At 38.8% G+C, this 14,631-nt stretch overlaps 1 protein-coding gene across 1 annotated transcript in view; it reads right to left on the bottom strand.

Annotated features, from left to right (window-relative positions):
• Nucleotides 1-2,718: 2,718 nt before the first annotated feature.
• Nucleotides 2,719-14,631, bottom strand: part of LOC128366334 (RNA-binding motif, single-stranded-interacting protein 3-like) — a 120,887-nt gene continuing 108,974 nt past the window's right edge. Inside the window, exons 10-14 of the mRNA XM_053327014.1 lie at nucleotides 13,905-13,955; nucleotides 7,845-7,961; nucleotides 7,523-7,609; nucleotides 6,831-6,955; nucleotides 2,719-5,197 (exon numbers count right to left, since the gene is read on the bottom strand). Of these exons, the coding sequence (XP_053182989.1) occupies nucleotides 5,194-5,197; nucleotides 6,831-6,955; nucleotides 7,523-7,609; nucleotides 7,845-7,961; nucleotides 13,905-13,955 (384 nt within the window). The 3' untranslated portion in view covers nucleotides 2,719-5,193. The remainder of the gene's footprint in view (nucleotides 5,198-6,830; nucleotides 6,956-7,522; nucleotides 7,610-7,844; nucleotides 7,962-13,904; nucleotides 13,956-14,631) is intronic.

The following is a 14,631-nucleotide window of genomic DNA, read 5'->3' on the forward strand; positions in this document are numbered from 1 at the left end:
CTGTCATTGTAAGCCTTGGGGGCTGCTATAATCCTGTAAGTATCTGTAGGGTGCTACAATAGCATGGGCCAAAGCGCCTGTACTGAAAATTACGAGTATGTTTTTATTTTCAGCTGGAGGCATTTATTGCCTTTTGTTTCAATTATACAATTTGAGAGCCCTAAAAAAGAGCCTTAGTATGAACACTTCTCACTGTGTATCCTGCTAGTACCTTTGAGCTAGACTCAAATGTGAGACCTGGTTTTATTGAGACAGTTAAAAAATAAATAAATAGAAAAAACTTTTTTTAATCTCAGGGAAACTCACATGTATTTAAATGATAGGATCTTTTTACATTTAGGCTAGTTGACTTTTGTCTTTTTCAAGCAGAAATATTGTTGATGATATGTTAGTTGTCAGAATGAGAGAATATTAAAGGGCACAAAAGAATGTCCATGTTCATGCCCTGTCATATGGTGAACATTAGGAGTGGGAATCTTTCAGCACCTCATGATTCGATTAAAATCTGATTCAGAGGGTTACGAATCGATTCTAATGTGTGCGCGCTATAAGACTGTCCGGCTGCTGTGCTGCCCTCACAGTTTGGTTCCGCCTTTGTTGTCCGTTAACATTAAGTTATTAACTAACGTTTAAATAATCGATTGTTGACTTGTGTTAATCGATGCAGAGTCCACGTCTGCATCGCGATGCATCGTATAATCGAGAACCCAAAACAATTGTACAATCCCAAAATGAGATTATGCACACTTGTGTACTACACACGGACCCTCAAGCAAAGGCGTGCGTTATAAACTCACCTATTGATTATGTTTTATTTTGTCCTGTACAATATAAATGTAACTGCACTGAATGCATCTACTTTACCTTCAAATGAGTGGCACTTTGCAGCTTTACTGTAGTATTTTTCACTGTGTGTGAACTCACTGAAAACTGTATCCAACAGTACTCCAAACAATACTCATTAAAACCCTCCTTAATAAAAATTGCATTGAATGTTTAATGTGACAGTGTTTCCAAATGATTCTATTTGCAAACAATTAATACAGTAGGTTAAAATGATGGTACCACCCACCAAATTCATCATATTTATTCCAACAATTATATTGTTCCATCACTGGGGAGGTTTTTCTTTTGCACAATGAAGAGTACTGTTGGATACATGCTCCACACTATACTAATCAGCTAATTAAAAGTTTAAAAGTGCAGTGTGTAGAATTTAGTGATATCCAGTCAGTTTCTTTATCTAAGAAGGAGCCCTTTAGAGAGCTGGTCCACTTCCATGGAGGCCACCATTTTGCACCACCATATTTCTAATATTTGCCCAGAATGGCCGTACCAAACACTGTCTCTATAGAGGGTCTTACATGTTTTTTCGAGTGTTGGAGCCACCATAGGTATTCCTACATCCTTGAAAACGGAGGGGGAGGAAAGGGGTATTCATTAGGTTTCAATCTGCAACCTCATTGCTAGATGCCACTAAATCCTACACACTGGTCCTTTAAATCAATGGAACTAAGTTTAAGTCAAGTCAATCTAGTAGTTTTAGTAAACTTCTCCATTGAGTTAAGTATAGTGTTAAGCATTGTGTCCTGAGGGATACAGCTTTAGTTGTGGGAGGAACTGACAGACAATTCAGCTTTTTTATTCAGGTGTTTGTCTCAGTAATGCAGTAATGTAAATATACTGTTATAGTAAAATGAGAGCTTGTATGTAGCCTTTGGTGAGATTCATTTCAATCAGCAGTGATTAGTTTACAGATGTAAATCACTGATGACAAAAATTTCATGACGTGTTTTTGGTAGAAACTCCATCCTGTCAGTTTCACAGATGAGCCCCATAATCAGACAGCAACAGAATGGAAGAAGTATTGCTGAGAGCAAGTAATGAATTTTATTGACTGATGAGTGTAGTACAATCAATATGCTTGATATTCGCAACCGATACATTTAACTGGCAGGTGCCTGACAAGTTGTAATACTGTTTATATATAATAAGTGTGGCTTTTTTTTCAAGACGAAGGCATTCTGAAATATTTTATTCTAAAACAAAAGCACCCACCGTGATTTCTTCACTTGTCTGAGATCATTCCTGACAGAACAGCATGAATAAAAATGTGTGTTTGTCTTTTGACATTTGGTATAAATCATACTTAACTTGAGTGGCTCTTTCAATGACATTGCACTGGAGATTATTATGCATGATTATTGTGTGATGCACTGACTGTCAATTGTGTTTTGATAATAACCCTGAATCATTATGTAATAAACATATCTACTAATTGTGGCATTTGTGGTTGTTCAATCATTTATGTCATCTTCAAGTCTAATTTATCAATCAACAAAGAAGATATTAAATACAGTGTTAAAGTGAATACCCAAAGCGCAATGTGAGTGAGTCACATGAGTGATTTGGGATTCAGTGTTGTGCTCCAGGAAGAAGTGTTGAGGAGAGGAGGAGCCGGAGACCTGCTTTACCTGCTAGCCACAGTACAATCATGGATAATTATGTCTGCTTAAATGCCTCTGTGTGACACACACACACACACACACACACACACACACACACACACACAATAAACTCTCCCCAAAAGTAGCCTATAGACAGACAGCCTCTTCCAATGACCTTTCCACTCTTCACTCATACTGTGTACTGCAGTGCACTCTAGTGGTACTGTGTTGTAGCTGCAGAGAGTAATACACTACAGAGTATTCACTGTTTGAAACATTTTTTTATTGAAAGATTTGTCTAAAAAGAAAACAAAAAGAAAAGAGACATTTGAAACTACAGCAATATCCACTGGTTCTACAGACACTCTCAGAATCACAATTTGAAAGACATGGGAGGCATGTGACCAAGCAAATAAAAAAATAGCATCATCAAAGTTATTTCTGTTTCATCTTCTTTTACACACGTGTACAAAAAAGATCTCATAAATATTACTTTTGTTCTCGCGTTCTCTACTCTCTCCCTCTCTCTTGTTTCAATAATTTATTTTCCAATAGAGGTTAGTATCTGCTTGATTTTGGTTGAACCATGCTTTTTTTGTTTCCGTCTCCATTAGCTTCCTTTCATTGGTGGAGGGTCAGGTAGGCGGGGCTTCGAGGGGGTGACCTCAGAGCTGGTGTCAGACAGTTTTTTGTACTAGTTGTATTAGTTGTACTAGTTTTTTCTTAACCAGTACAAAGTATTGTAACGTAAGAGTACAAATGATGGAGATTATTTTTGTTTTTAAAGGGCTCCAACCAGGAACATTCTTTCACTTGAAAAGAAGCACACAACTTGCAGGATGCTTTTTACATTGTCAAGTCACAGATAACAATCAACAGGAACTGTCTTTACCCTCTCTTAAAATGGTCAATTACTGTCATTCAGGAGGTTCACCTCTTCAACACCCACCCAACACAAGACAACCTCACTCCCCAATACTGAAAAGTATTTAGCAGCTCACACATCATAATCAATTATAAAAAATAAACAAAAAAGGCAACACAATAAGAAAAAAAATAGTGAAAACAACAACGTTCTCCTTGTCCTCTCAGGAGAATATACATAAGCTTAAATGATTTCGTTTAACAGAAATGCCCTTTTCCTTTCAAAGATCGTCACCCTACTCACATTTTAAATGGCTTGTGTTTGGCAAGACAGTGGTGTAAAAACAGTGTGTTGCATGGACTGAGACAATGCATTTGAAAATAATTACATCTAGAGTGTTTTGGCTTGCAGTCATACAGTTACTGCATCTCACTGTGGACATTTAGGATGTAGCCACAATGCAGCCTGAGGACGATGTAATTATGTGTATACACAACTTTGAAGAGTACACACCAATATTCCACAGGATAAAATGCATTTTCCTTACCACTAAAATATACTAAACCAACTTGTTCCCAATAATATACCCACCTCTTCCACTACCTCCACAGTGTGTCTGTGGAGGTTGCTCCCTCCCACCTTACATCATTAACACGTTTGATCGAAAACGAAACAAAGCATCTAAATTTTCTGGGTGAGGCAATTGTGTAAAAGAGCTACTGCATGTTCTCAGTCACTGATACAATTATCTCACACGCCAACAGCATGTCAAGCAAAAAAATCTCAGTTCCAGAGGTGAAAAAATAAAGAGAAAGCAACATGAGGAAGATCTCTTCACTACCTAGTTTCTTCATCTTTGGTATAAAATATGCCACCTGTAGGCTGCGTTTTTTTATTTATTTTTTTATTTACTTTTCTTTTTGCAGTGAGACAAGCAAAGCAGGCAAAGCAAAAACATTTTGAAGGTAAAAAGAATGCAAGTAAAAAACCAAAAAAGAGAGAAATACAAATGTGATGGAGAAACAATTCTTTTTAAACTCATGATAAAACTAAACTGCATTTTCCAGGAAGCAGTGGATTGACCCCTCCCACAAGTCCCACACGATTATTTTTCTCCTACCAACCAACAGCTGCACTGCACCACATAATTTAAAATCATCTTCATACAAATACAACCATATTTTTTTTAAATCCTGTACAGATAGCTTTTAGATTTAGTCTCCGAGAACTCTAAGAACCCCTCAAATCACTCAACCACTCAGTCTTTTTTTTTTAATAAGTCAACACTATGGAGACTGTTTCCCAAAGATTGAGAAAATTAAGGCAATAAAGATTTACGAAAACATTGATATTCTAGAAAACTACTCAAATAATAAAAAGGATGAAAATGATGTAGCTTAATATCAAAGGAAGACAACCTGTTTTTTCTAGACTTTGCTTCCTTGCTTTTTTAATAAAAAAAGTCTGAAAATCTACCTGCACATTCAAATGTTCTTTTTTTTTCTCTGTACAGTTTGTTGGTTGAGTTTAGATTTCAGTCTATGTCTTTTCCTTTGGAGGCAAAGTCCAGTCTCACAGTGAGAAATAATAAACTCAAAGTTGCAGACTGCGTTTGATTTCATTGTCCTCAAGTTCAGCAAATCATCATTTCTTTTTTCTTCTTTGTCGTTTTCTTGGTTCAACCAGGTAAGAAATAGAATGGAATTTTTTTTTTCTTCATTTTGTCTTTTATTTGGTGCCTGTGCACAGTGGAAGCATTCTCCCCTCAGTGTTGTCCATGTCACCTTATTTTGTCCCCGTTTCATTTTGATTCTTTCTGTGTCTCCAGCGCCTCAGTGCAGTCCTTCTAAAGGCAATGCAGCAATGATTCCTACCATCTTGTTATCTAAAGGAGGCAGAAAAACAAGTCAGTGAAAACAGGCAAATGTAGAAAAAGTCACTATCACTAAAACAGGCACAACATGCTTTGTCCAACTGCTACTCGTTCAGGAAACCACCAGCAGGTTATTTAGGAAACTGTCATGAATCTCTGACACCTGCATGTGTGATTGGAGCCAACATGCAGAGTTGGGAAGGACATCAGGAAATGGTCTACACCGGAGCAGCTTGGGCCTCAGTCTACTTCAAAAAAAACCTTGCTGATTTAGTATTGTACTCTTATAACACAGCTGGACTCACAGTGTACCCTCATAAAAGAAAAAGGATCAGTATCAGTGCAGCAGAAGAAGAAATATCATCTTTTTTATTCCTGTATTCGTCCTTGTCAAAACCTGGTGTCTACATTACCTACAAAATTTGACCTCTAACAGTTTGGTTGGAGATTCGAGTGTGTTATGCTGGTTAAATTTTCAAATAAGTAGCCCCCAACTGACGTTATCAGACTTCACAAAGTTCCCTCTGGAGCCACAAAAGGCTTTATAGTACTTTTCCACATATGCAGTAGTACTCCCCAAGACTCGTAAATAGGCTTTGATGTGTAAAGTCGGTGAAGCTCCCCTGTAAATGGCTTGATTTTCTAACATCTCTCTCTTCTTTTCCTCCAAGGCTTTGTCTTGGTCTTTTCCATATGAATATGCAAAAAATAGCATCTTTAAAGGAAGAGTTTGACATTTTGCATTAAGACTGGAAACAAGGGGAAACAGCTTACTGGGACTTGTGTACATGTAACAAAATGTAGCTACAAATCAGTAAAAAAAGTTGTGGTTTTACATTATGTTTAACTTAAAAATGTTAAAGCTCCTCATCTAATCTGCAAAGTAACAGAAAAAAGTCAAACGATTTCTTTATGAGACTCAGTAAAGTGTATACAAGTATACTCTTTTTCTTTAGCAGTCTTGAGTAGGGAACCCCATTTTTAAAAAAGATATTCCCTACTTAGCATGACTTATTGCTTTGATTTGGTAAATGACAGCTTGGACAGGAAGCATCAGGGTTAGAGAGAGAGAGGGGAATGACATGGACTCCAACTGAAATCAAACAGAGGATGCTGCAGTGCTACCAATAGGCTATCAATGCAATGCAGAGGGGAATCCTTAAAGCTTTAATCTGAAAATGGAAACTGAGATACTTCTGAAATTAAATTACAGCCAAAATTGGCAAATAATCACATAAACTATTGATTATATTCATGTAAGAGTCAAGTGACAAGTCTATGTGAATATATTCAAACTGATTTACACTATAAATAAAAAAAAAGTCCTCAGAAGTTGTGTTTTGTATGAAGGAGCTCCTGCCTATTTGTCCTGATAAATCTACCAGTAAGAAATGATGGTCTATCTAATATATTACTGCTTCACAATGATATTGTGCTGTGTACTACTAGAATAACAGATTTGCATCCATCTTCCTTTTCGCTTGGGGTCCACTTTCAATAGCACTGTCACTGCTGTTTTTGTGAAATAAAACAGTGGAACAACATCTTTCTGACTGAACGGTGTAGGAGTAATGCAGAAGCAACATATAACTCTGTGCCAGCTATAGAGGAAGAATGCAATGAATAGAGAGATCTATTTACTTACTTAGTCTGCTGGTAAGAGTAGGCTGTGGCATGATCCCCTGTATTCTCCACTGATAAAGGCTGCTGCCCGCTTGCGTCCTGTGAGGAGGGAGCGGTTGTCTGTGGAGATGGGTCTGTCACCACGCCCTGATACCAGAAACACAAACAGACGCAAATCAAATATTTAACTTTCTGGTGTAATAAGGATGTTGGGCTCTAAGCAATGAATACAGATTATTTATCCTAACTAAACAAAACACTGAGTATCCAAACATGTGGTATTGAATAAACATGATTATCTCATCTTTGCAGGCTCCGTTTAAGAATTTTAAGAATTCACAGTTAGTTCCTCTGTTTTTTGTTAGTTTGATATAAATTATTGGCAATGTCCGTCCCTGACCTACAGGAACTAAAACCTGATTTTATGACATTATTAAGGCTTAAAACTGGAATGTGGTTCAGTGGCTATATATAAGTGACACTGTGGTTTATACATTTATTATAAGTATAGCCATTCTAAACTGCATTTGCTGGAATATTTTAATCTGAGAGTATTATATGTTCAAGTTAAGTTCCTCATTAGACATAATTCAATTTGTTTTGTGACTCTGCAGTAGCATAGATGTTGCCAAGAATCCTAAACAGGCTGTTATAGTATAACAAATAGTAAAATGACTTGAATGAAGTGAGTTAACAACTTATTTTTGTCCTTACTTCCACTGTGATGGCAGAGGCAGGCACTGCAGTGTACTGGGGAATGTAGGTTCCTTGCATAGGAGCAGCCGCTGCAGCAGGCATGTACTGCAGAGAAAGAAGGTGGGGCAAAGACGCAGAGACATTATTTTAATATAGACACAATCAATATGTCCTCCAGAATCTCTGGATTCAAAATGTAACGTCTCCTGCTGAGACATGTTTTTTTTTGTTACACGTAACAATGCATTACACAACAACAGTTTTGCTCGGTCCCAGGGTCATCGCACATTTTCCACATGGATGCAGAGAAAGATGAGTCAGACGAGAAGGGGAGACTCACAGTGCCTGTAGTCCCCAGAGACAGGTGGTTCATCTGCTGGGTGAGAGGAGCCATTACACTGGAGGGATGAAGAGACAAACTGGGCTCGATGGCCGAGGCTGGAGTGATCACAGCACCCTGAGGGAAAAAAAAAGAAGGACACATGACCGGCTGGGTTATAGACAGAGTGGTGCAAGGTGAGGAAAGTATTGTCCGGTAACCAGAGGATTATATCCAATAACATTTAAGGAAAAACACAGAGACCATAAAAACACAGGAGGTAGGATATGGAAGTATGGTAGAGGAGAGAAGATTGAATTAGAAGACCGGCTTGGCAGAAAGGATGAAATGAGAGGAAAGGCAATAAGTGTAAGATGAAGGAGAGTGCAGAATGAAATGTTCCTCATCTAAAACTACACCTTGAATTAAGAAACAATAAAGAAAGGAAGACTTGTAGGTAAAGCTGGATAACATAACAAGATTATCACAGCTGAGATTTGTCACTGTGTTTACTGCGGTGTGTAAAAAGTGTGAATATTTCAAACGTGTAAACCTGACAGAATAAGACATGCAGCCAGAAGAAATAGCTTAGACTTCCAATCCAGTTAGGTTTGATGACTGCAAATGGTTTGACTTTGTACATGGCAATGCAGCTTGCCAGGCAGGCTTGACAGAACATGCCTCTGAATGCAGCAGAAAGGCTTTTACTGTAAATCTCTTCAATGTGCTTTGATGCAGCCTTACACCTTGATGCGCTCAGCTTTACTTTTCTAGCATGGCTCTGGTACAGACTCAACGACAGAGATGTGCTGAGATGCCTGGAAACATCCCTGCAGCAGTAACCACTATTCATTTGTGATGGCTGTTTAACTTCCCTTTCTCATGAGCACAGACAGCAGCAGTGGATCCGTGTCAGTATTGCTCCAGAGAGCAGTCAGCACCTCTGTAACTGCATGTTGAGACAGGATGTTAGAAGAACACAGGTATTAAATTTAGGTATTTTAGGCAACAGCCCAACTCTATGGCAGTCTTCTTAACAGCTCTGTATCTGAAGGGCTTCATAGTGAGGCTCACAACATGACAACAACACATAAGTCAACACACACACACACACACACCCACAGTAATGAAAGTTCTAGCTGTGTGAAGCGTTTCTCTTGAAGGCACATACAGTCTGTCAGAGCTGTTCACAGCTGTGAAGCTGTAAGTGCAGATCCTTATGTCTGCAAGCTTCACAGTAATGCTCACACACACACACACACACACACACAGTCAAACAGGGATTGTCAGAGCTGTTAACAGTGGTAAGAGCTCTTCCTCCTAACTGCTGTCTTCATAGTTGTTTGAAGAACACAGCGGCCTGGCTATCAGAAATGCTCTGTCAACTGTCCTCAATATCGCAAGTGAGTGGCACTTCTCCTGCTTATACACACACACACACGTTCACGTATACCAAACACAGAAGCATCCACACACAGATGCATCACTGATCTTCTCACAAACCCGCACAAAGCTTTGGCTCAGGCAGGTAGATTTAGGAGCCAGGATCTAACTAATACCCAAGCTTTTCATCCATCTATATAATATGTTCTCTCGTTTAATGATTTCTCATCCTCCCTCGCTTTTTTCTCACTTGGTCCAAGCTCATAGCAGGCTCCCATGCAGAAATAAAGCTGCATAAAGCAATAAGGAAACTCACAATAACCAATTGTCTGCTCTGATTTACTTAGTGTTAAACCTGCTATCCTACATATGTCTACATGTGTACACTTCGCATTAGTGTATAGTGAATAATTGTACTGTATGTGGTAGAGTACACACGTGTTGATGTTTTTCTTGAGCTTAGTAATAAATGAGCACGTGAGACAGACAGTTAACTTCTCCCTGAGGACAGGAGAGAGAGAAGAAAATGCATGTTCTTTCTTTCACTCCCCTCTTTGTGCTGTCATTTTTCCAGTAGAGGAGTAAAGCTGACTAGCAGAATGCTGCAGGCAGTGTGCAGCCTCAAATACAAAGCATTAGTGATAATGACACCCGTTAATCGTGAAAACTACTCACTACTGCTGGTGTGACAGGAGAGCTATGTGAGTGAGCATGCAAAAGATGTGAACTAAATTCATTTGTTCTCTTTCAGGTGGTGTGGCCTGAGAAGCAGATGTTTGTATTATTTTACAAATTGATTTTCCATACTGAAACCGTGCCTTCTTTCTCTTTCACTGTCTTTGTTTACGCACAAAGCAGGGTTTTAAAGGATGATGTCAAGTAAAAAGACTGTCTTGCCTGCGTCACAAACCCCAAATGTGCACCCACATGCATGCATGGGTTCAACAGACATTCAGCATTTTAAAAAAAGAAAAAAAACAAATTGAGGACTGTGCACTACTTGCAAGCTCCAATATGTACTGAACTCCGATTTCTTCCGTCACATTCTTCACCCCCTTTGTCTCCTCAAATGGGCTTAACATGGAAATTTAACTCAGGAAGATCTGAAATCCCAGTTCTTTGGATGTCTCATTACAGCCCTCCCCAATAAGCTGCCTTCCTTGTCTTTTTTGCTATGCATGGTTAGGGTAATGCATTCATTTCCTGTAAGGGGATTTGTGAATAATTATGCACAAAGACATCCTCTCACTAATTAAGATGTAAAGACAGGGAGTTCAAGTAATCTGGGCATTCCACCAAGGCTCAGAAACACACAATTCTTAAGGCACTCCCCACTGTGCATATAGGTATGCTTTTGCGTATCTGAGCTAATTTGAGAATGTGCACACTTCGGCTTGTGTTTGTGTGTATATTTATAATTGTGTGAGTGAATGCATGTGCACCTTCGTTATTCGTGAGGAACAAAAACAGTGTGCAACACTGTTTTATTTCTCTCAGTCTAACCTTTTAATTATAGTCATTCAATTCTGTGAAGTTGTGTGCATCCGTCAGTGAGATGCAAAACAACCACAGACATGTTAAAATCTGTAACTGCACGATGGACTGCTGATTGAATGATTAGTAGAGGTGTGCTCATGCACGTCAAACTAAATGTGTCAATGAGCGCACACCATTAATCCAAGTTACCAGTCATTAACTGTGGTACAGCAGTGAGGAGATGCTGACGAAGCCTCTGCTACCATAGGAACAGAATTAAGCCACTGTGTCTCTCTCAGTCTCCCTCCCTGATGCAGCTTTAATTTGCCAAGCTCTTCTGTATCCAGGAAATACAATGACTAGCCTTCTTCTTTGTTGTTTAACAGGGATTTTGACTATGCACAGACAAGACTGGGGAACAGGCATGCACAGCCCAGACATGCTTTTGCAGCAGTTGTTTTCTTTTCTTTGTTCTGATTTATTCTTTTATAAATCCCTTCTTTCCTCTTCTCTCCCTGTGCCTGCTTCTCTCCGCTGTCCTCTCTCTGTCAGATGTACGCATTTGTTTTATTTATTTTCACTTTCTCCCACCCCTTATTCTCTCCACTCTTCTATCTCAGTCTTCTCCCAAGTCTTAGGAAGTCATATCAAGCAGCCTGCCAAATAATTAGACAGGACATTTGTTTGAAAACACATTTACAGATGGATATTATCCTCTCTCGCAGACATAATTTTAATCAGATACGACAACAGAATGTTTTTAGGAGTTGGCAGATAGACACAAAGAGGAGGACAGATATGAGAAGAGAGCGACAGAGAGGAAAAGCAGCAGAATTTGGTACAATTTTATAACTATTGTGTAAAACTGTTTGCTAGAATTCCTCAGTGCATGGCTGATATACCATATTTGTGTTGCCTTTATCCTCCATCCTCCCACAGCTGACAATTTCAATGGAACATAACTGAATTTTGCAGTTGTTAAATTGTCTGCAGATGTTGGCAGAAAACCAACTTACTAACACTTGTATTGCAATTTGGTCAAAATCTGGATGATACAATCTTTCCTGACGGTCACCTCTTTGTGAGGAAAGCCAGCTGGGTTTTCTAGAAAAATCGTCCATATGCAGGGAGCCTGAGATGAATCTAAAAATAACCAGTCCAGGATGTGTGTGTGCATGAATGTATTTTGCCAGCTACGATGGCTTAATGACCACTGAAATTCTTATGATTAAATCAGTCACGTTCTAAGTGGCACAATAGTATTAACTCCATATGAAAATACTTGTTCTCCTGTGACATTCATTCTTTCCCCTTCATGTGAACCCTGTCTAAGGAGAAGGCGTTTTTAGAGCAGGTTTGTAATTTGTTGATGTTGAATGACACACACGCAGCTAAAAAAGATGACATAGTAGGATCTGTTTTTTGTTTCCACGCAACTGAATTAATTAGTAATCAATGTGATCCCTCTAAAGAGCACCAAATATCCTATTTCTTCAAAACATGTTACCTAGATTATGTGAAGATACAAGTCAAACCATGCCGGTTTCCATTTGAATAATCTATCATTTATATCTATTTTTAGTTTGATGTTAAAGGTATTTAGACGTTCCCAAGGACTATTCTGATAAGTTTAGAGCTACATGCACCCAACTCTACAGCCTGCCACTGAATGCACCAAGACTGGGAAACCTCCCTGTGGTGTGTGTGTCCACTACACAGCCTCGGCTAGTCTGACACTGGATTCTTCCTCCTGAGACGCAGTGAACCAAAGCTGTTTCACTGACCCTACTGCAAAAGTTCTCATCTGACTGTCACTCTGACGACCCGAGGATAACAGAATCTGCTTTGCCTTGCTCAGCACATTCAGGGAAGTTTGGCCATCATCAAGCCTTCATCATCACATAAACAGTAGGAAAAGCATCTACCATGCTTGTATGTATGCTCTATTGTATATCATTTCTAAGTGTAGTAATACTTGCTACACATTTAAAACCATAGGCATAAAACATTAATGCATGTTTTACAAGATTGTTTAACAGCGTTTTCAGTGTTAATGTAAGAATGACTAATCAACACTCTCAAGCAGAACAGGTGAAACCATGAACTACTGGTGAATAAATGTCACAGAGATCGTTAAGGTTTATTTTCCTCTGAAGCCCTTTCAAGATTATGTCATTCACTTTTCAATGTAACCTTAAGGCACTGTGAATAATCAACTACTAAACAGGGTTCAATTGCTAAGGCCAGCCCTCCCTCATTCCTTCCTCCTATAAAAGTCAGGAATCTGTCATCGAACTGGGTGAAAGTGTAGAGGTTTTATACTGTATGTTTGGATAGTTAGTGTATGTCAGACAGAACAGCTTTATATTGAGCACACAGTGAAGCCTGTGGAGGCTAAAAGTTCAGTGTCCTGTTACTATAGCTGTATACAGTCCCCAGCTACAAGGAAGGGAAAAGGTTGAGTGAAAGACTGTATATGAAAAGACATAAAATAATCTGTAGGTGAGTGTAGGTGTAAAGTATTGACCATACACCCACACTCACAGTCAACTTATATGCCTATGAGTAAATATAGGTGTGTGTTTAGCTGGATGTGAAGTATAGATTCATAGACAACTATAGTTAATTGTAATATATAGTGTAAGTTTTCTGTGCCTGCAATATTATTTCAAACCAGCAGGGAGCAACATTTTATTATGGATGTCAGAGTCTGCTGCGCTGAGCTTTTGGAGCTGCTATACAGAGGTTAAGCAGACGATGCTGTACGGAGGCTGATTCAGCAGAGTAGGACTCAGATGCAGGGCTATATTTTTTCTCTGGTCAGAACTGAGTTTAGCTGGCGTATTCTGCATTTGTTGGAAACTGTATTTTTCCTTTTATTATTTGACTTTAAATACTGTTACAGGTAAAAAGCAGTTATAGTGATCATTCTAGCACAATACAAGATCTACAGTATGGCTTCTAACATGGATAAGACGGATTCTGAAATAAATCAATTAGTGATGTGAATATCATCTTAGCATACATGTACGTATGAAATGAAGTGTTTAAAAATATGTCATTTTTAGCAGAGACAGAAGCACAAGTGACACATTTGGAGATATGCTCACACACACAGATGATGGGTAGAAATGCAGTGTAAAAAGGTGGCAATGAAAAGTGGGAACATATAACATACAGTGTGACACAAAAACAAAGAAGATGCTGCTTAATCAAACTTACTGTAGGTTGCATAACATACTGTTGATGTGGCATCCAAGATGTACTCTGGACCTATGGAGAGGAGAGTAGAAGAAGAAAGGATAAGAGTAGAGTAGAGTAGAGTAGAGTAGAGTAGAGTAGAGTAGAGTAGAGTAGAGTAGAGTAGAGAAGAGAAGAGAAGAGAAGAGAAGAGAAGAGAAGAGAAGAGAAGAGAAGAGAAGAGAAGAGAAGAGAAGAGAAGAGAAGAGAAGAGAAGAGGAGAAAAGAGAAGAGAAGAGATGGATGATGAAGGAAATAAAAAATAGAAAAGAAGGAGAGTAGACAGAAAGGGAGGATGAGAAAAATAAAGTAATTAAAGAGGGAGGGGATGAGCATGTGTAGGAGGATGCAGAAGGGAGGTCAGGAGGAGATGAGAGGAAAGAGAAGATCAAAAAGAAGATTATTATTAGTGAGTAAAGAATAGTGGAAGGGAGAAGATAAAGAGGGACAATTGGAAGACAGAATGACAGGAATGGAGCGAAAATAAGGAAACCAAATAGAAGAAGAGAAAAAATAAATCATTAGCTCAAGTCTTTACAAGCCCATTGCTGAGCCTCTGTCCCTGCGGCAATGTGTCTTAAAGAATATTACAGCGGTAACTGAGGGTCCACTATACAGTATGTTATGTTGTAATTATAAGAGGATATGGAGACCACAGAGAGCAATACTGTCTAATAATTACTGCTTCACAGTGGAGGTTTCATCATCA

Source organism: Scomber japonicus, chromosome 10, assembly GCF_027409825.1.
Source record: "Scomber japonicus isolate fScoJap1 chromosome 10, fScoJap1.pri, whole genome shotgun sequence".
In the NCBI taxonomy this organism is placed as follows: Eukaryota; Metazoa; Chordata; class Actinopteri; order Scombriformes; family Scombridae; genus Scomber; species Scomber japonicus.